The sequence below is a fragment of the Tachypleus tridentatus genome, chromosome 9 (assembly GCF_004210375.1).
Source record: "Tachypleus tridentatus isolate NWPU-2018 chromosome 9, ASM421037v1, whole genome shotgun sequence".
NCBI classification, from domain to species: domain Eukaryota; kingdom Metazoa; phylum Arthropoda; class Merostomata; order Xiphosura; family Limulidae; genus Tachypleus; species Tachypleus tridentatus.
In genome coordinates, this window is record NC_134833.1 from 139,725,941 (window position 1) to 139,749,810 (window position 23,870).

The 23,870-nt window shown below is 35.1% G+C and overlaps 1 protein-coding gene across 7 annotated transcripts in view; it reads left to right on the top strand.

Annotated features, from left to right (window-relative positions):
* The window catches only part of LOC143226513 (uncharacterized), a 181,747-nt gene extending 162,037 nt beyond the window's left edge, over nt 1-19,710 (top strand). For all 7 annotated transcript variants that reach the window (XM_076457548.1, XM_076457545.1, XM_076457546.1 and 4 more), the window contains 4 exons: nt 9,150-10,870; nt 14,904-15,066; nt 15,756-15,924; nt 17,529-19,710. In XM_076457548.1, the coding sequence (XP_076313663.1) occupies nt 9,150-10,870; nt 14,904-15,066; nt 15,756-15,924; nt 17,529-17,715 (2,240 nt within the window). In that variant the 3' untranslated portion in view covers nt 17,716-19,710. The remainder of the gene's footprint in view (nt 1-9,149; nt 10,871-14,903; nt 15,067-15,755; nt 15,925-17,528) is intronic.
* The last annotated feature ends 4,160 nt before the right edge of the window (nt 19,711-23,870 follow it).

Consider the following 23,870-nt stretch of genomic DNA (forward strand, 5'->3'; position numbering starts at 1 on the left):
CTGAGATGCCACCTCCATTGTGCTCTACCATGTCTAGTTTTCGTTTTCTAAAGATGGAATTAGCGCGTTCATAGTTCGTGTTAACGTTTCGTTTGGTGGAGACATCAATATGAACAGGTATATAGATGTCTCAATATTAGCGAAAATGAATAATTTTAATGAAATTAAACACAATCACAAGGAAGGATTGCTTTAAAAACAGTAAATCTAAACCTCTAATTAATTGTATTAGTTTGTTATAACTAAAAAAACAAGCCAAAACAAAAATATGTTGAACAATAATGCTGCACTAATTGAAAAGATCCCAGGGTACAAGCTATAATGAAGGATTATAAAATGTGCTCTAGGTTTTGTAGGTGATTGAAGAAGTAGGACCCACTTTTCGGTGGGGATACACTGTCTATCAGTTTTAACTTCAATTCGCCAGTTTCACATAAGGAATGAAAGATTAGCAACAGAAATTAGGAGAGCGAGATGTGGGTGCTGAAGCCCACAACGTCCCACATCTATATTACCCTTCATTGTCTGCAGACAGTTGTGGGAAAGTGATTGCTTTCCATAGTAGAGAAGAAAAAAATATAAGAAAACGAAGATAAGGTACTAGCATTTGGAGGTATGCAAGTTGAAAACTCACCTCTTGATGTTAGCATTCTAATCCCCAATGTGGTAGAAAGGCACTCAGTAAAGGAAAGCTATCAGCATGAAGTGTCCTATCCAGCTATCCGATCAAACGAGTATTTTCCAACCACCACTCATTCACCAACTCTACCGTGACTATCATGTTTTAAACAAACCTTTATATACGACAAGGTGTACATCCACGTAAAGTAGTGCCAAGTTGTTAAATGACCTTATTCTATTCGTAACTAAAAATAGTTATTAGAAATGTTAAGAAAAATTTATCTGATTTTTATTTCTTTATATTTACGTAATACATTCTTATGTTTGTTACATAATAGTTTAATAATTTTATTTAAAGTTTCTTCATTAAATCCATTAACTATTAATTTTCGTATCAAATTACTGATAAAATATTGTAATTTTTTACAAATTTTAAAATATCCGAATAATTGTGAAGTTATAATGTTTATAACAAAAGGTATGGTACATTACTATGTGTGTTTTCTTATAGCAAAGCCACATAGGGCTATCTGCTGAGCTCACCAAGTGAAATTTAACCCCTGATTTTAGTGTTGTAAATCCGGAGACTTACCGCTGTACTAGCGGGGGGGGGCGTAAAAGAGGGTAAACTGTAAATAAAAAAGGCAAAATATCTTCTTTTATTACAAATATGTACTTTGATATCCTTATCAGTTATTTTAATTTATAAATCTAAATAATGTATTTCTGTATTATATATTGAAGTATTATCAATTTCTAGTTCTGCTGGATAAATAGTGTTAATAACATTATTTATTTCAGGATTATTTATACTAGTTAAATTCTCCATATATTTTTATTAAAGTAAAAATATCTGGGTTTTTGTAGTTTTCAATAAATCTATTCTCATAACAGTAAATATATAAATTTGCTATACAAGTTGAGTTGTTAGTTCCCATTGGAACTCCTATGACGTGTTTAAAAATTTGTTCAGTTTAAGCTATAATAAAATAATATACATATGCATACACACACTTAATAAATTACTAACGTTGGTATGGTTGGCTATTGTTTCTAAGTTTCTCCACTAGTAATTTTTTACCCTTTTCAAATCTTACAAACAATGAAACTAAAAAAAAATGCGGTAATTTCAGTTTTAAGTTGTTTTTTTAATCTGATCTAACCTGAAGTCACTGAAACCTTTTGATCTAATGCTTGTGGTCGTTCGAAAAAAAAACATTTTTTCGTACATGAATCTTGCGGGAAATGCGTTATTTATCTGCTTATTTAAGTATGGCCTAGCATATATTCTTTGCATGCAACGTCGTAAGCAAACAAATACCCGAATTTCTGTCGTCACGTGCTCGATCTTCTGGCAGAAAGCCAAATAATGCTGCGGTTAGCTGTTTGTAAAGTAACACAGTAAATCAATACGTATTGAAATAAACATTAGCGTTAACACTGTAAGAATCCGTCAAAAAGAAAGGAAAAGAAATCTAAAAAATGTTTCTTATAGTGTAGCACTATTAACCACATATGTCTACACGCCCCATACCTTACTGAGTGGATTCATCATTATGTCGTATGATAGAAGTTGGAGATTTTAATTGATCGTTGCTAGCGGTTTGAAATGAATTATGTACTGAATGTTTATGGAAATAATTTCTATAAAAATACTTTAAGATGTGTATTGAAAACCATACAAAAAAAACATAATAATGTAATTGAACAGTAATTATAAGAAAGACAATAAATCATACAACAGTATAACAGTTTGAATGACAAAAGACAAGAATATACACGCAAGGCTTGATAATACATTACTGTTCAAGGTACACTGATGAAACTACAATAAGTTTTTACTATGATTCAGACGTAGATCAACCACCTGGTTTAAGTTACAATTATTAAACGACAGACATTAATTAATGAATGTGTGACTGATCCAGAGTAGTGTACAAACGTGTTAGGACAAAATGTCATTCTTTCCGTTCTATGTGGCTATTTCTTCCATGTCATTACAGAATGTAAATTTTATCACCACGGTAATACTGCCCTGATCCCTGTTGACAACTGAATGACCCAGGGTGAGAATACGTATTATTTAAAATTCCCATGTAATTATACTAAAGACGTGCCATAAGAGGTTCTGCTTAAATGAACATACTTATCGAATTTATGGTCTGAAATAACTGTCGTGGTACCTCATACAGTGTCTTAAATATATAGAAAGAAGCCAACAAGGAGCTAGCATATGGTATGGGTGTATGCTGAAAGAAATCGATTTAATTGTACTCCATAAATAAATATTGATAAAAACAACGTTGAACGCTATATATTTTGTTTTGTTGTCATGTCACAGACCGAAAAGCGTAGAGAACTGTTAAAAGAACAGAGAGTTCGCATTAAAGCTTCACATGATGCTAGATGGACTCTCTGACATACCTCTGCAGACTTGAAATGCTCCTCAAACACTGTCATGTACATCGTGAGACCGAGACAGATAGATTTGAAAATATGAAAGTAAGAGACAGAATACCTAAACTCAATGATACTGATGTTAAATATATTTCTATATGCAGTCTCTAGGACGGAAGGAAGACTGCCACTGATCTCAAACATGAGATAAACAACCATGTACCAAATGATATAAAAGTGTCCTGATCTACAATATCATTAAGAGTTAACGAGAGTGGAATATTTCGCTGTGTAGCAGTTATAAACCTTTACTTCGATCTCCAAATATTGTCAAGAGACTTAAATTTTAAATTCGCTTACGTGTACAGAAACTGGGCTGTTGATGATTGTAAAAGGGTGTTATGGACGGAGAAGCCAAAGGTTAAAATATTTGGTTCAAAGCGTAGGTTATACGTCCGGCGGAAGAAAGGTGAAAGCACCTACCATGAAGCATGGGGGAGACGGCATAATGGCATGGAGGTGTTTTTCTGCTGAGGCAACAGGAGATTTTTGCAAAATAGATTGAAAAATGGACCAGATACTGATCCGTCATGGTATACCCAATGGTTTATGTATTATTGGTAAAGGATACCACTACCAAGAAGACAATGACCCCCAACATTCGCCCAACCTATGCAGGCTAAAACAAAAGCTGCTGGAATAATTCAAATGATGCAACGGCCCCCACAGAACCTCGGATCTTAACCCAATAGAGAAGATCTGGGGTTTGATACATCAAAAACTTGACCAATCGAAAGTTACTTCCAAATACACTTTATGGGAGTATATTAGAGACGTTTGTAGTAAAATTCCAAAAGACACTGATTAAATAAGTTACAACAATGTCTAAAAGATTGTCTGCAGTTGTTAAAACAAAACACAGACGCACAAAATATTAACTGTTTACTGAACTACAGCACTTCCACTGAGCTTCTGTTCTACTAAATATGGATATCAATAAAATTTGATGTTTCAGCGGTGATTTAGCTTCCATTGTTCTTTGGAAGTAGGCTGAATTCTAAGTTTTGACTTTATACTGACACTTTTGCACAATACTGTAGTTCAAACACCTGGTTCTAGGTACAACGATGAAATTACAATATGAACTTACTGTGTTACTGACTTAGTTCAAACATCTGGTTCTAGGTACAACGATGAAACTACAATATGAACTTACTGTGTTACTGATTTAGTTCAAACACCTGGTTCTAGGTACAACGATGAAATTACAATATGAACTTACTGTGTTACTGACTTAGCTCAAACGCCTGGTTCAAGGTACAACGATGAAATTACAATATGAACTTACTGTGTTACTGACTTAGCTCAAACGCCTGGTTCAAGGTACAACGATGAAACTACAATGAGTATTTACTGTGTTACTGACCTAGATCGAACATCTGATTTAAGGTACAACAGTTAAACTACAGTATTTTTTTTACTGTGTTACTGAACACGATCAAAACACGTGGTTTATCATCTTTGAAACTAGAGACGACAGTTAAACATGTGGCCTACATCAAACACCTGGTTAATGATTTTTGAAACTAGAGATTACAGTGAAATAAGGAACCTTTATCCAACACCTGGTTCATGCTCCTTTAAAACTAGAGACGATAGTTTACGTTACTGACGTAAGTAATCTGCAAGTCTTACGGACAATTTAGTAAATGACAGACTAATATTGTAGGTATATCTTTTCTCTAAAATTCCAAAAAGTTCTAGGAGTCGTAACGTGACATTGCAAGATGCTCCATAAATAGCCAAACTACAAGATACGCCACATTAATCCAGAAATATAATGTTACATGGTATTAATATTCTTTGCTGAAACTGGTTGCAAATAGCATACGAAGTATTCAGTTGAGTTTTCCTATTTTTTTGGTCATGCTCTAAGCCTAACATAATATTTAGCTCTTTTACATCAGATCACATGTTAAACATATCTCCTCTACACGTATTGTTATTTTATCGGTTGATATCGGGTCTAATATCCTCTGTATTGGATGTAACAAAACTGGTGACATCACACCTCAAATCAATTAAGTAATTGTGCGAAGATGATCCTCTTAAAAAACAAACAAACAGAAAAACCTTTTCCGTACGCATATTTCTGACAGCCATTAGACGAAAACATTCTTGTATTGTTGAAAACAGCCGAAGATTGTTGTAACTGATATCAATCACGTGACCAAGAAAAACCCGTTATGAGCTGGTGGGCATTAAATAAAAACATCAACAGTTTTTGTGTTTTGTTTAATGAAAGGTAACAAAACTACAGTATGATTTTTTTTTTCGGTGTTAAACAGTTTAAACGCTTATGTAATTTTTTTTTCGGAAATCGTAATCAATTATTTTGATTCACAACAGAGATTATTGACATGTTGCAAAAGATAGAATTGATAAGAACATATTGTGGAAAACACGTGAAGATGTTTTCACTTTTTTCATGTTTTTGTCAGTTTTATGATCAAGGCCATCATTTTCAACAAAAGATGTAAACTTACCGTGTGTTTTTCTTTATTTATTTTTGACACTGTATGAGTATTTATAATATTACTGTTATAATACATTGTTATAAGTTTGACAAATGGGTGTTATTTCATTGTTTGAAACAATCGAACACCGACTGTTTGAAATCAATGACAAAGTTTCGTAAAAGCGTGCGATTTGAGGTGTCACATTGTCAAGATTAATTAATGCTTGAATTTGAGTAGTGAAAAATAGCGAATAGAGATAAAAACGACTGCATAAGAGAACGCATGCTCAGTTACTTTCAGAGGTAGGCTTAGCTACACAGTGGGCTATTTGTACAGTGCCTATCACGGGTATTGAAACCCCGTTTCTAGCGTTATAAATCCTTTCGGAGACATCATTATTTCTACGCTGCCCTAGGAATAATGAAGAAGTATCTATAGTTCTCAGTAATTCTGTGCATATCATATTTAGTGCGTATTATGAATACCAGTGCTGAGACTTACCAAATATTTTAACTAACAGCGAACGAAATTGGAATTTCTTCACGGAAGAAGTGGCGAGTCTCCGATTATTTTTAGTGGCATGGAAGAAGGTTTCCTGTTAGACCTGTCAAATGGGTGGTACCCGAATCGCGCAAAGATAAATCTCAAGTTTCACACCGTCCTTGAAGAACATGCGTGTTATGCTCATGACGTGCTGATAGTGTAAAGCACGTGCGCACAAAACTTCGCGAGTAATTGTTTTTAGCTATTTAACCATGTTTAAAACACGTGATACATGTAATTACGTTTTATTTTCCCCTTTGGTAATTATCTTATTGTGACTTTGAGAAAACTTGGTGATTCAGCGTGTTCGGTTCGTTTTAATAAATTACAATGCCCCCTTAATGTGTATATTTCTAGCTTGACGGTATGTAGAATTTCTCTACATTACAAAGTTTAATGTGATTCAGCTGTGGTAGAAAAAATATTGTAAAGTAGTGTATAGGCATGTGTGATAATGAGACGGCAAAAAAATGAAACTGTTAGTAGCATAGAAGTTAAATTACCTGGATGTAAGTGAACTCAGTCCAAATATGAACAAATACAGTTTATGGAATTGTTGACAATGTGAACATTTTTCATAGTCGTTCAGTTTAATTTATTTGTATATCACATGCGAAGCTGACAACTTTTAAACTTAAATAAATCTTAGGACTAGAAGTTACTGAATTCAGGAAGTAATTTTGTTGAAGTTATTACAGACTGTTTTCATGACAAACCTCTGTGGTAGTGGCAGTTTATTTTTGATAAAGCTAATCTTCAGTGACTATATTAGCAAAACTAGTTTAAAACAATTTTGTTTATTTTTAGTAAAAACTAATACATGGTGAAGACGTTATTCAGTGTTCATGTAGGGTGTGATGACTTTGCTCCTTGTTCATCTAGGGCGTGATGACTTTGTTCAGTGTTCGTGTAGGACGTGATACTTTGTTCAGTGTTCTTATAGTATGATGACTTTGTTCAGTGTTCGTGTAGGATGATGACTTTGTTTAATGTTCGTGAAGGACGTTATACTTTGTTCAGTATTCACGCAGGGCGTGATGACTTTGTTTAATGTTGGTGTAGGACGTTATACTTTGTTCAGTATTCACGCAGGGCGTGATGACTTTGTTTAATGTTCGTGTAGGACGTGATACTTTGTTCAGTATTCACGCAGGGCGTGATGACTGTTTAATGTTGGTGTAGGACGTTATACTTTGTTCAGTATTCACGCAGGGCGTGATGACTTTGTTTAATGTTCGTGTAGGACGTGATACTTTGTTCAGTATTCACGCAGGGCGTGATGACTTTGTTTAATGTTCGTGTAGGACGTGATACTTTGTTCAGTATTCATGTAGTGTGTGATGACTTTGTTTAATATTCAGCATTTAAAAAAATCGAGTAAGTGCCCCTTAAAAAGCAAAAAGTTAAGTACGTTTCTCGGAATCATGATTCGGTTTCATTTCGTCATACAGTTACACCAGAGAGCAGACTAATTCCACACTTGGTAGTAATTAAGAAAATCCATAAATGTGTTAAACTTCGTGGATTGTGTGATGATCAGGAGTACTGATCGGCAAAAAATATTTCCAATATAAAATATTTTCAGAACAGGATCAAAATATTGTACAAAAATATATCTGAGCTCTAGAAGGGCGTTTCGAGGCACTTCCCACCCTCCGACGAGCACGAATGGAAGCTACTTCAAAACAACTGTCCTGTTTCAAGGTTATTCCGTTTCGTTAGGATTAGTTGTGTTGTATCTCTCTGCCAAAAATAATGCCACATTATCCAGTTTTCTGGCTTCAGCTTAACGATCTTAAGTACTTAAAGTTGTATTATGTAATGCTTCACATCGTAATGTAGTTCTTTGACTGTTTTCTGCTTCTACTAGTATTTGTGAACAAATTTTATAAAGGTAATTATGGGGAGGGAACACTGCAGTGATAGCGTTCACTCCGACACTTTTGTTTTGTATGCTAATTAACATCCATGACGTTGTTTTGTATTAACGTCAGAAATGTTTTCATCTCTAAACATTTACACAGACGAGTGATGTAGACGCTGTAGTGATCTACAAATATTCGAATTCAACACATCTTTGAGTATATATGTTATATCTTTAGCATATCTAATGTAGATATTCTTATGAATCCACTTACGCGTAGAAATTGACTCCATTTTCAGGATAACATCTCTTATACGTAAATGTAGTAAACATCGAAAAGGTATTTTATACAGAAAAAACAAATCGCGGCCCCATGGGAAAGATCATGTGGGGTATTTAACAAACTGATGGGCCCGGCATGGCCAAGCGCGTAAGGCGTGCGACTCGCAATCCGAGGGTGGTCGCGGGTTCGCGCCCGCGTCGCGCTAAACATGCTCGCCCTCCCAGCCATGGGGGCGTATAATGTGACGGTCAATCCCACTTTTCGTTGTTAAAAGAGTAGCCCAAGAGTTGGCGGTGGGTGGTGATGACTAGCTGCCTTCCCTCTAGTCTTACACTGCTAAATTAGGGACGGCTAGCACAGATAGCCCTCGAGTAGCTTTGTGCGAAATTCCAAAAAAACAAAACAAACAAACAAACTGATGTAGAGCACAAACAAATCAGCGTGAGTCAGGCTCGGAAGAGCAAGGAGTGAAAAGGCTAAGACTGAGACGAAGAAGTAATGAAGCTATTTGTGATTTTAATGATATTACATTATACAGATTTGTTCTTCTAGCGAGCTCCAAGGTTAGGCACCGATAAAATTGCACTCATTATTCTGTAGAACTAAACCAAATGAAATAATAATCCTAAATAATTTATCGTTGACCAGGGAAGATTGTTCGTTTAAGATATAGTTTTGCTTCAACTAGAATTATCTTAACAAATCACCAGGCAATATTCATCTCTTGTTTTTTAAAGGTTCAACATAGCTGAAAAGTGGGAAAGTTTTTTTTAAAGTTAAAACATTAATTTGTGGTTGCAAGTGCTGCTAATTTGTCAGAATGTTCACCAAATAATACACAAGAATTGATTTGTAACATTCATGTATGTTACTCGTGACATTCCAGACATTGCTAATTTCGTTTTCTCTTTTTCATCTTCAGGTGGCTACTACCAGCCTGCTGGTTCTGCAGTGCAGCCTGTCCTTGATCCTTGTCTCGTTCACAAACCAGTGCCCTATCATCCACCTCAGCATCACCATCACCACCCGCCTCCGCCTCCACCCTCTCAACCACACAATCATTACGCAAGTGGGGACCAGTGCATCTCCCGTCATGCCTTATCGTCTACTCCATCTTGTCCCATGGAGTCCATACCTCAGCCCCATTACCCACAGGAAGCTATGAATCCAAACAGTTCCTCTCGTTGTTTCACTCAGGATATGCCTCATAGCAGCCCCCCTCTTGCTTACTACTCCCATGATATGCCTCATTCGACAAACCCTCCACCACCACCTCCTTATTCTCAAGAGAACGTCCCCCAAAGTAATGCCCCTCGTGGATTTTCTCAAGATCCATTGCCTCATAATAATCACCAGTTTCTACAGAATGAAATTTCAAACACACCACGTCCTCTTTATACTCAAGATCCAATGGCTCCTCATAACCTTCCATCACACGGTTTCCGTCAAGACTGTATGCCAACAAACCTTCCTCGTCGTCATTACTCTCAAGATATATCAAATTGTAACCAAGCGCCCAGACCATACCTCAGTCCACCAAACGTTTTGTCCCCAAACAATCTCGCAAGTCCATGCTATTCTCAAGAAAATAGTCCCGTTCGTCCATCACAACACCTCAATAACCAGCCCCCGTCATGCCCTCCTCTTCCCCAAAAGCCATCATCGGCCCATTCCAATTTCCACGGCTCTATTCATGGTCCAAATTTTCATTGTCAATCCCACACTGCACCTATTCAGAAACACCCTCACCCACAACCTCAAAATACAATGTATCCCAAACACCAAGCCACCAGTATACCACGTGATTACTCTCCAGGACCCACCTATCACGAGCTGACCCCAGTGATTACCAGTCGACAAAAAGACATAAAAACTCGAACACCCAGGGAAACCCCTACCGGAAGTTCATTCCCTCCAGTGCCAAAAGCAGAGGCCACACAACGTCAGCATCAATCACATTTACCCATGAATCAAAATATTAGTAGTTGCAATAAATCTCAGTTCCCTAGGCCAGAAACGAATAACGCAGTAGTCATTAGAGGGCAGACTGAAAGACGATTACAGCCATGCAACAGTCCTGGTGCCGTGTTGAACGGACGAATCAATTCAATTTCAGGAAAAGAACCGCCAGTTTTTCAGCCTAGAAGACCAAATGACCACAGTTGTTCGACGACAAATGGAAATAATAATACATCATCATCACGCACTCTGCATCACGGGAACCGAAATATTCCGAACCAGTCGTTGGATTCACAAAAGGCCCAGGACTTAAAAATTAAGCGACGAATGAAGAAAAGCAGTGGTCTAGATGAAAATACGAACAGTTCAGATAGTAAAACACACAGTAATTCTTTCCAAAATGGAAATGGTTCTTTTCAGCAAGAAAAAGTTTCCACTACTAGTAAGTTAAAAACAAAGCTGAAACAACCAAAGATTTCCCAAAACAACAAACAGAAAAGTGTTAATATTGAAAAACAGAGCAAGACTAAAATGAAGCTACCAAATAACAGTTCAAAAATATTAGAGTTGAACGGTATTTTGTCACCATTGAAACAAGAACTTCCAAAGAAAAACGGAAAAAAGAAATATTCTAATGGGTGGTCCTGGGAAGGAGAACCTTTCGAAAAACTAGTCCTATTGAATGTAGGTATCTCATCTAAATGTTTTTTAACCAGTATTTGATGGAACATAAACAGTAGCGAGAAATGCACACAGTGTCTTGATATAATATTTTTCACGGATAAGATGTAAAATTATAAATGTTACTGACTGATTATGCTCATTAATATATCATAAACAGTTATACGTGGTACACTATTATACTTAATATAGTGGTATACGTCTCACATTGTGGCACTTAATGCACTATTACACGTGATACACGGACGTACTTTATATACTGCAACACATGCTGAACAATAATACTTAAGAATGTTCATTATAAAAATATTAGATCACCGAGCATATTAATTAAGTAGGAGGAAACAATACAGGTTTCATATTAAATTTTGTTTACTGTAATAAAATAAAAATAGGTCGCTAAACTCTCGTGACATGCGCAGTAAAGGCTAGCCAGAGCGAGAGAGTTGAATAGTTTTAAATAATTAATTATTCCATCAAGTACGTGTTTTGTGTGTGTTTCTCATTTAGATAGTTATATACTAATATGATAAGATATGGCTACGAAGGGCAATTGTCAGATTACCTGTCTGAGAACACCAATATTGTTATAGTATATTCGATGTGTGGTGGACGCATATCCGTTCTTCGTATCTGAAAAAAATAAAAATCTACACGTTGACTTAACTACGAATCTCAATCCTAGTTTCGAATAATTCTGATGGATTCATTTTTTAAATTGATTTTTAATCTCTGTTGTTTGCTTGGTTTGGTTCGAATTTCGCGCAAAGCTACTCGAGGGCTATCTGCGTTAGCCTTCCCTATTTTAGTAGTGTAAAATTTGAGGGAAGGCAGCTAGTCATCACCACCCACCGCCAACTCTTCAGCAACTCTTTTACCAACGAATAGTGGGATTGACCGTCACGTTATAACGCCCCCACGGCTGAAATGGCGAGTATGTTTGGAATGACGGGGATTCGAACACGCGAACCTCGCCTTAACACGCTTGGCCACGCCGGGTCCTATTGTTTGTTTCGTAAGATAGTATAACAAAAAGTATTTCGTTTCGCTACTTTTTATGAAATCGATGTTGGAATAAATCTATTATTTAATTATTGATGGATAACACAATTCATAATATTTGCTGGAAAACTAGTTTTAATTAGGAAATTCCTTAATATTTCATATATTTATGGAGAAATTTATATTTATTGGTTAAACTGATTAGGTAATTTTTTCTTCAATAAATTATAAAAAAATATATGTGTTTTCTTCCTGTTTTAGTCAGTTATATTAATATAAGAAAGTACGACTGCGGGAGGCATTTATTTCACAACCTGTTATATGTAATTTGGGTTATGTAAATTTTACCACCAGGAAGTTAAAAACATGTAAACAACAGCATACGAATTTGAGAATCACGTTATATTCAAGTTCAAGAGACGTATGTTCTACATTTGTAATGAACCCATAAATGTATAACATTTCCAAATCCTGTCTAGGACTAATAATGAACATGAGTTAAGAATGAAAGAAAGGCTTATTAATTGATAAACTGTAACCAAGAAAAAAAGTCTAGTTTACCCGTTGCTGAAGTTATAAGTGTCAGATATTTGCGTATTTGAAACTTGGCTATGTAATTAATAAACTGATATATTTAACTCTGTGATAATAGTATACAATACTTGTCAATATACTGTAATACTTAGCACTATAATAATAGTTTACTATTCTAGTTAATATACTGTAACACTTAGCACTGTGATAATAGTATACTATTCTAGTTAATATACTGTAACACTTAGCACTGTGATAATAGTTTACTATACTATTTAATATACTGTAATACTTAACACTGTGATAATAGTTTACTATACTATCTAATATACTGTAATGTTATATTAGATATAACTTAGCATTGTTGTAATAGTATAGTGTGATACTCGGCACTGTGATAATAAACTTTAATACTCAATTCTATGAAAATAAGTATACGATATTCGTTAATAAACTGTCTTATTCAAGACACTTTAATAGCTAGTGTATTGTAATACCACCATGAGGTACAACACCCTCATAGAAAATCTGATGAAATAAGCAGACGATCGTATTAGGCTCTCTACGATATTTTTTCTTTCTTTCAATACCTTTAATATTTTCTTATTTATAACCTCAGACTATCTTGTGTGACTCGGTGTAACGTTTTCTTTTGTCAACAGTTGACATCTCTATGTGCTAGTTTGTCAGGTGGATGGATTGTTTCCATTGCCTAATATTAACTGTATAACACGAATTATATACGGTAATCTCACTTAATACGGTTTCATCTAGCAGGAGCCAATGAAGATCGCAAGCCAAGTTTGGTTCCGATCATACATCAATTAGGATGGTTACGACCATCAGATGAAGGCAGGCGTATATGTAGAATTAACTGAGCCTTTGCCATAACCTTTAACCTTTACCCAAATGATAACTTGTTCAATGCATTAAACTTAGGTTTGATTTTTTATCATAATGACCAAAATCAAACATTCCAATATCTCACTCTTTTGTAGATTTAAAGTTTATTTTTCAATTTATCTTCATGGTTTGAACATTTAAAAAAAAATTAAAACGCAGAATAAAACGTGACGCATCAACGCATAGATGGATTCGTTCAAAGACATCTTTTTAAAACGAGCAAGAAATACGTCATCGAGTTAGATGACGTCAAATATTACTACCTCATTCAAGTTTTTTTGTTGTCAGGTGTCATTGTTCCATATATTTACTTCTATACGGCAGTAACAGCAATGTCATTCTGTTGAAACAAAGCCAGCAGAATGGATTTATTTTTTTTTGTGAACAAAGATATACGTGTCTTGTTGAACGTCATCCTTTGTTCCTTCTGCTTTTTATCAGGTCGAATCGACTCAAATCTTTGCAGAATGCAGTGAATATACAAAGTCTGTGTGTTGTTGTTTGACGGAACGTTGCTTAGCTTCTACTTAAATGTATTTAGATTTGAGGCATTCAGTTTGTTTGTTTTAGAGGAAAGCCACACTGGGTTAGCTGCTGTGTCCGCCGCGGAAAATCGAACCTCGAATGTTAGCTTTGTAAGTCCTTAAACTTACTGCCTTATCGGAGGTCTTTTAGGCTTTTAGAAGAAAACATTATAGTTATGTTTTTATTAAACTGTTTAAACTAGACGGGTCTAACTGATCGAAAATGATCAGATAGATATATTTCCTCAAAATTGGGACAATATGTGGAGGGGTAATTAAAGTTCTAATTTAAAAACAAAAAAGTGTCGTATCGAGATACTTCTACATGTTAGCAGTGTGGCAGAACTTTATGAATCCTCCGATGTTCTGTTAAAGTTATATTTATTTTCTTTTTATTAAAGTTATGCGAAGTTGTAAGTAGGAATTTAACTTTACTTAGAATAACGTTGTAGCAGGTACATAGCAAAACGTGTACTTTAAATCTACAGTTTTTAATGAACAACCAACAACGAATTTCGCAAATGAAATTTTCTGCAAAGTTTCTTGAACACGTACTTTAAAATGAATATCGTTGTCACTTGCAAGAATATGGTATAGACCAGTGTTTCTCAACAATGTGGTATAGACCAGTGTTTCTCAACAATGTGGTATAGACCAGTGTTTCTCAACCGGTGAGTCGCGAAATGGCTGAAGGTTTGGTAATATTTTTTTAAAATCTTGCGAAACAGCAAAAGCATATAATGCAAACTAAAATAATAACTCGCCAAATGCTAATGTCACGCGCAAGAACCCGCCAGCATAGCAAATATGAAACAACACTCACTGCCTTACTCATTATACGAATTCAAGTTTCTGAAGTGGGCCGTGAGATATTTCTCGAAGTTTAGGTTTTACTAACGAGGTTGAGAGATGCTAGTATAGGCTTAATTAGCGTACAGATTATTTTGTATTTTGTCTTAAATGTTATTCAGTTGTGACGACAAAGTTATATTAAATGTGAGATATTCATAGTGATTATTTATCCAGAATCATCAGCGTAATTATTGTTTTTTATATACTTTTTCTTTTTTCAGAACGATGATCCACTACGTCTAATCAAGTGCTTCCCGGCCATGTGCCATGTGGAGGGTGACATCATACGGGTGAGAGACTGCGTTCTATTAAAGTCAGGTCCGAAAAAGACGGACCTTCCTTTTGTCGCAAAAATAGTAGCCTTATGGGAAAATCCAGAAGACGGTAAGGCCCTGAACAATGCTAGTTTCGTATATTATAACTTTTATTAACCTCGTGGGTATATTCCCTGAGATACAAGGATTTATCAGGAGTGTATGTTTAGTACACCAGTATCTCAAACACTTTTAATAAATAATTATGGTAATTCGATAGTTGGCATAGTCTAGTGGTCAAGGCACTTGGTTCACGATGTGAAGGCCATGGTTTGAATCCCTGCTAACCTTTTAGTCGTTGAGACGGTAAAAGAGTGACCCATCACTACTAAATTAGAGACTTCTAGCTGACTTCTAACGCTAGAAACCGAGTTTCGAAACCCATGGTAGGCACAGCATAGAGAGAGACCACCTTTGCGTGGCTGTGAACGAACTTCGGAAAACAAACAATATTAAATATTTCTTTAGTGGAAAAAACAGTCTGTCATATGATTCACTATTTATCACCACCTGAGTGAAACCAATTTCGAGGAATAGCACTCCACAGCAGTAGATCTAAAGTACAAGACCAGACTTCATATATCAAGGGATTGAATACCACATGTCTTTATATCGTACTGTACTCTTTAAGTGTCATTATACAGTCTTACTGTGTATTTTATTCTGTTAGTGTTGTTATATAGTCTTACTCTGTATTTTACTCTGTTGGTGTTGTTGTACAGTCTTACTCTCTAAATGGTGATTTACTTCTTTGTTTAGGCGAAATGATGACGAGTCTGATGTGGTATTACCGACCAGAACATACCGAACAAGGCCGAACATCACAGGACATGGAAGATGAGATATTTGCCTCCAAACACAGAGATGTCAACAGTGTCGCGTGCATCGAGGACAAATGTTATGTTCTAACATTTACGGAGTATTGCAGGTAGGCCTGCCCAAACTTTCAAATAGATCAACTTTGTTAAGTTTCCTAATAGATGAAGTTAGCAATTTGTATTTTTGTTTAATTGACCAGGTAGACCTATCTTAATTATTCAGTAGATTAACATGTATTTACTAACTGCTTGCTGTATGCAGGTTTGTCCAAATTCTCCAGTAGATCAACTTGTATTTACTTACTGCTTGCTGTATGCAGGTTTGTCCAAATTCTCCAGTAGATCAACTTGTATTTACTTACTGCTTGCTGTATGCAGGTTTGTCCAGATTCTCCAGTAGATCAACTTGTACTTACTAACTGCTTGCTGTATGCAGGTTTGTCCAGATTCTCCAGTAGATTAACATGTACTTGCTAACTGCTTGCTGTATGCAGGTTTGTCCAAATTCTCCAGTAAATCAACTTGTACTTACTAACTGCTTGCTGTATGCAGGTTTGTCCAAATTCTCCAGTAAATCAACTTGTACTTACTAACTGCTTGCTGTATGCAGGTTTGTCCAAATTCTCCAGTAAATCAACTTGTACTTACTAACTGCTTGCTGTATGCAGGTTTGTCCAAATTCTCCAGTAAATCAACTTGTACTTACTAACTGCTTGCTGTATGCAGGTTTGTCCAAATTCTCCAGTAAATCAACTTGTACTTACTAACTGCTTGCTGTATGCAGGTTTGTCCAAATTCTCCAGTAGATCAACTTGTACTTACTAACTGCTTGCTGTATGCAGGTTTGTCCAAATTCTCCAGTAAATCAACTTGTACTTACTAACTGCTTGCTGTATGCAGGTTTGTCCAAATTCTCCAGTAGATTAACACATATTTATTTGGTGGGTGCTATAGCTTGATTTCCCTTAATTCTAAAGTATTGGGTTGAGGAATAATTCGTGAGCGTTTTTTCAAGTTAAAAAAATATATTCATAAATGAAACGCTTTCGCAAAATATTTCACGTCATTTGGTAGATAATTTTTTTGCTATAATAGATGGTATGTTTGATTTTCGTATGTCTTTAATTTTTGCTTTCATTTTCAGCTCATTAAATGGAATGTCAATTGGACAAAATCGAGCATTTTCGACACCATCTGCTTTTCGCATTTAATTTCTTGCAATTTCGTTTAAAACAATGCATACTATATACCTAGGTATTAAATGAAATAAAGTATCATAATAAATGTTTTGGGTGTAATCTGTTCATGCATTGAAGTATTGTATAGTCTTGCATGTAATGCTTGAATGAAATTATTTAAAAACGCTCACGAATTATTCCTCAACCTAATAAATGAACTGTTACTTATTTCTTGAACACTTTTGGTAGGTTTGTCTCAGTTATCCAGTAATTCAGTTTATATATATTTGTTGAGTTGTCCAGTAAGTCAACTTATTTTTTTGGTTTCTCTAGTAGATAAATTTCCTCTTACTTTATTTTATAAGTACTGTCCGTATATTTGTCCCAGTTCTTCAGGGATGAACTTTTGTATATATATATAAATGTTTGTTGAGTACTCAAAGGACATTTATCTCAGCACTCCAATAAAGTAGGTTATATTTATTTGCTAGTTATATGCGTGTAACTGATGTATGATTCGTCAAATTTTGTCACAGGTACCGGAAAGGAGTGAAAATGATTGAAGAAGAGCACAACCCCGAGACCTCTATGGTTCCTAAGTCAGGTGAAATATATCCTCGACTCAGTCGACTTCCACCAGGGCGAGTTTCGCCAGAAATGGTGTTCTTCTGCCGGAAAGTCTACGATTTTCGCCAGAAAAGACTTCTGAAAAATCCCATGTAGTAATAGAGGACGGGTGGTAGTGGATTGACTGAGAGAGAAAAACCTTGTGTAATTTATGTGTTCTAACATCATTCTTGTGTAGTAACGCAATGCAGAGTGATCAGACGAGTCCATCACTATAGAGATTACCTTAACTATCCTTATCGTCAACAAAGCATTTCATAGTATTCTTATTATTCCAGTCAGCGCATGAGCTAAGACAGCACTAGTGAGGATATCTTCTCTGCCTTCAACTCTGCACCACGAATTTCTTAGACAGACAGCACTTGATATTTCCCATTCGGTGTATTTGTGATTTTTGTTTTTAGATTTCTAAAATTGAAGATAGGACGTGAGGCCGTTTTCATGTGGATTAACGAAAACAAACAATTAGCTTTTATACATTTAATTTTTTTCATATCTGTGTTTGTATGTTTGTGTGTAATGGGGGTTTCTTTGTATGCCAAACGATTCTTCGTCTTAGCCGAATCGGTAGATAACCAGATGTTAATTATCGCATCAAATTTCAAACAAGCTTTAATGAAATTATTTAAAAAGAAGACAAAATGGAGGACTAAAATTAATTCCACGTTTAGTGTAAACGATTTTTATGTGCTAAGTGTTTTAAAGGTTACAAGACTTTCAAACAAATAATTTTTTTTTTATATTAGAAGAGAATCAAATAATGGCCCTGCATTATTGCATCATTTCGTAAGATGCAAAATGGATACTTGTGTTCGCTAAATCAGTACTCAACGCGAGTTGAGACTAGTGCATGCGAAAACTTCGCTATTCCTTAACGTAACAGCCTGGAATTTATACTTTCAGATATTTGCCTAGTGGGGAATTTGTTTGCTTATTTTGTGCACTACAACAACAGCATGTTTTCGTTTTGCGTTGTTGTTTTTCAAAGCTCTTGTGAATCAGAATCCAGCCCTTCGTGTATTTCATCTTTTTAAACATACAAAAGTACAAATGGTGTGTTGCTTTAATAATTATGTTTCAGAACAAAAGTATATTTGTCGCAACTATTAGGAAAAGTGTTAGGACATTAACACACATTAACGCAGGAATTTATATATTGTATCTAATAAATTATAGTAATATGTTTAAAGGCATTATGTAGAGCATATTTTCGTAACGTCTGTGTTACATTATGCAGTCATTTGTTTCCTTTATTAGCGATGATAATTTTGAAGACGACATGATTCCTTTCTCTTGCCTATCTAAGTGATACATACCAGTCAATAAAATGTCTATAATAGCAGTAGGTGAATGGGAGTATTAGGAAACCTGCGTATAGAAGATGTTATATCTATATATAAATAAATATATATATATATTTATTTCCTGTTATGTGTATAAAATATTTAGTAGTTTAGGCCAGGATAAATGTCATAGTTACCACCTGAACCAACAAAGGGAGCATCAGAAATACTGTAGGTATTAAGCATTTCTGACGACAAAATGTCTCGTGCATTGTAAGTGATTTGTTAATTGTTGCTGTGACTTACTTTTTATTAGTCGTAGATTTTACATTCCGAGACATCCAGGGTGGGGAAGTAGTTCCACAACCCCATTGGGAGAAGTTTTATAAAAAACAAAACAAAAAAAACCTATATGTGTAAGTGAAGACAGTGCTAGAAACGAACTGTTTGTTTTTGTTTTGAGCTTCATGTCTACTTCATTCATTTCTTCAGGTTTGTGTCTTACATTTGTGATGGAATTTTTCATTTTGTGTCTTGATCTATGTTAAAGCCTTTTACGTAATTTTATGGTCTTTTTTTTTCATTTGTGGTCTTAAATACTAAAAAGAGCTATAACGAAAACTTGGTTTGGAGAAATTTTGCTATTGAAAACACGTGGTCGTCCTTATTTTCGAACCACAAACGTGTTTTTGACACGCAAGTAAAATTACTGACGACCTTCAATATTTGCATCTTGTTTCAATAGTTATAATCACTGGCTAATGAGCTTTAGTTGAATTACTAATAAACAGTATTACACCCAATGAAATGCGTAAAATTTGAGTTATTGTACTTTGTTTAAGAATAGAAAATTTCTTAGTATTCGTAGATATTTCGTAAAGCATCTTTTCCGTTAACGTATCAACTGTATCTTTTGTGTGTGTATCTGATTACGTTGCAATTTTGAAGAATTTAAGAATTTTGTTTGTTTTTCGCCTTTCGGAACCTTTTTTACTTTAACATTCACCCTTCTCTGTCTGCCTGGTGTTGTAAAGAGACTTTTGAACTGTTAAGTAGTGATTTGTTTTGCTCAAATTTGGTTAAGATGAATATTTCAAACTTCAACAGTGTGTTTGGTTTGTCGCCGTGACTTATTAATACTTGGCAGTTAAACGCCAGTCTTTTCTACCATTCTTAAATACGATGAATTTTTGTCAGCAAATCCGTTTAAAAAATTGTTATATCAAAACTAATCAGGTGCTGAGAAAACTACTGGCGTTTTTAAAAAAATAAACATGGATTCTCCATTCTTTGTATAGTTTTGTGTTTTGGATACTTAAAGTGGATATTTCGCGAAATCGCCTTTTAAAACTTTTATTTACTTTCCATGGGACATTCTTCTCTTTAACTAAAACTACAGTTTTGTTTGGTTAAACACAAAGCTAGACAATGAGCTATTTGGGTTAAGCTCACCGCGGCTGTCGAAACCTGACTTTTAGCGTTATAAACCTTCAAGTTGAATGCTGAGCCACTAGGGGGCAAAGTTACAGAAGAAAACGTGGACAAATTGCCGAAAGTTCTATGAAAATTGTTCGTAGCGTATGTTACCTTAGATATAAAGTCCATCGGTGGGACAGCAGATTTAGGAAGTTAAAATCCGGGGTTCGATTCTTCATGGTTGACATACCAGATAGCCCGATGTTGCTTTGTTCTAAAACCAAAAACTGTTGATAAAAATATATTCAATAAGTGGGCAATTTTTTTAAGGAAACAAGATTGTCAAGTTTAACTGTCATTACTATTAAAAAATGTTAAAGTCAACTTATCTGCCAAATGTTTATGTAATATGACAGTAATGATCAGTAGGGGTGAAATGCGTGACATCGGTGCCTCTCATCATGCGTCATTATCCACGTATATGACTTTTGCAAAGAATTAAAATGTCTGTCAAATAATCTGATACATCAATCGAACTTGCTTTTATTTAGACAATAAAATGTCACATTACTTTAATTACTATGAATATTTTGCAAAGAATAGTGATCTTACAATATTCGTACCATAGAAGAGTGGCCTTACAACTTTTGTACCATAGAAGAGTGACCTTACAGCTTTTGTACCATAGAAGAGTGACCTTACAGCTTTTGTACAACAGAACAGTGGCTTTACAACTTTTGTACCACAGAAGAGTAGCCTTACAACTTTTGTATAAGAGAGTAGCGACCTTATAACTCCCGGTTCCATCTTTCTTTTATTGTCCACTGCAAGACTTGGGCAAAGAAAAACCAAAACATTAAAGTTCATCACAATGATTCTTTCTATACAGGCATTTTATAAATTACTGACATCAACTAAAACTAATTTTCATATGGGTTTTGGGCCAGTGTTTCGTCGAAACTTGTATATCTATTATTAACATGTTATTACAAGTCCATTTACTTTCTTTTATCAGTCGTTTAACATCACGTCGATCATTAGATTTTGTTGATAATTGCTAAAACTATGTAAAGTGTAAGGCATAGTGAAAAGTACGTGAGAATTTCGATCATAACATTCATCTTGGACGAAACATGACAAAAAGACGAAACGTGTTGATGGTTCTGTGTACCGAGCATTTTAAATGTTGCAAACCACGATCCTGTTTTTAATGGACGTTAGTGGTTCAAAATAACAGAAGAACATACAGTGAATCCAAATGTTATATCTAACTTTCTCGTTTCTTTGTGAGATGTTCGTCTGCAACTTGGTGATACCACGTCACATTTTTTATCGATTGTCATTGAGAAGATTGGATGGAAAGTTGTTTCTCATCTCGCGTATATTCCTGATACAACACTTTATTTTATTTTCAAAGACAGCCTGTATAAAAAAACACTTGTAAGAGAAACTCAAGAGTTGATCTTAAAGCATTTGTGTGTAATTGGATTCGTAACACTATAAGTACATTTTATCAAACTGGTATTATGAGAAAAAAAAAAAAAGTGCAAGGTTAAGTACTCAACGCGCAGTATTTTAAGAAGATATATGTAGTAGACTGACACTGAATATCACTGGTGTGTCTGTTGGTCATAATCTGATATGATTGGCAAACAAGAGATAAAAAAATGTTTCTTTCTGATTACTTTATTTACATTTACAGAAATAGCCTAAAGGTCATTACGAATCATCGGTCATTATAAGTATTTTTAAAAACGAGGGTTGTTTGTGACCCCATTTCTTTAACTCAAGGACTGGAACGTAAACAAAATTAAAATATCTATTAACCCTTTCACTGCGGCTGAAACAAACGTTTCCTCTTGTCGTTCAAAATTACTGCGCGTGAAACGTGTTAGCAAAATGAGTTGGAAAGAAACTCTTGGCATTTCATCTGATGTTGATATACGGTTTTCCTCAATGTTTTCCACTCAGCCATTCAGTAATCAACAAAAGGCCTGAGTGAAATGAATGCACGACAACTGCTTGTCATCCGTGACCGCTTCGCAAAAGCAGTGATTAGTAACCCTAATTACTATGTAAATATGCTTGACTCACACAGCTTAGAATACAGTTAGCGTGATTCAAGTGGTGTTCAGATGTATGATGAAGAGACAAGAGGATGCTATCTCTCCATCTAGTGATAATAGTCAAGGTGATGAACCTAGACCCAACAGAGGAATGTGTTTGACAGCGTATACAATGGGAAACGTTTGTCCAAGCCTCAGTGGGAAGGGGTGCGAACATTGGGAGATAGATATACATTCCAGCTGCAGTGAAAGGGTTAATAATGGGAAAGTATTACTGTAATTGTTAATAGCAGGTTAAATGAAAGTATGTAAGCGTCATTTAGTACTGTTGTTAATAGATGATTCTGTGTTTTAAAAAAAGTTCCATACTAGCATTGACTGACTGAAGGAAGTCGAGTGAGCGTTGTTAAGGAAGGTGATTGTATAAGTTGATGTTTACATAAATCAGTTGCATGATTTCTAGGCAGTAGGTCCCAGTAACCTCAAAATCTGAGGTTTACGTGTTGCTGACAATCTCTCTTAGTTTGAGGACCTTTTCTTCAATTAGGAAACAATAAGCTCTCTAACTATAATCAATGGTAAGTAAGATTCGGGATTTATAATGCTAAAATTAGGGTTCTGATCCTTCGATGGACACAACGCAAATAGTTCATTGCGTAGTTTTGTTCTAAAATAAACAAACCTATCCATAAAACTTATTGAACATAATAAATTTATGTTTCCAGGAAACAAAAGACCATCTGGATGTCAAGATCAGTGACCCACTATTCATCACGTTCTCAGTTTGATAGTCATTTTTTGGCAAAATACAATAGATCTTCGAATTTCGACCAATAACTGTTTAAATTTAACGATATATTATGTGAAGACGCAAAGGACCATCTGTTCCCGTAAATCAATGATCTTTGAAACAATATCAACCTTATTTTTGGGACGATGAAAGGAAACTTAAAATACATTGTGCACAACAGGAGTAGTTAGGTCTAAGGTTGTTTACGGTCATTAAAAGTCATTAGTCCGTTGTTAGAATACCTTGTTACACAACAAAAGTAGTTCGGTCTAAGGTTGTTTACGGTCATTAAAAGTCATTAGTCCGTTGTTAGAATAGCTTGTTACACAACATAAGTAGTTAGGTGTAAGGTTGTTTACGGTTATTAAAAGTCGTTAGTCAATCGTTAGAATACCTTGTTACACAACAGAAGTAGTTCGGTCTAAGGTTGTTTACGGTCATTAAAAGTCATTAGTCTATCATTAGGACATCGTGTTACACATTTATTGTTTTAGTGTCATTGTACAGAATGAACTGTGAATATATGATTTATTTTCGTCACACAACAAAGCTGAATATTTTTTTTATTATTATACTGAAGTACAAATATGGGACATCAATATAAAAGGTCTACTTCATAATTACATCAGTTACATGCTGTCCCTTACAGCTGAAGCACTTCTTGTAACGAGCCATTACTGTCTGCAGTGTGTCATT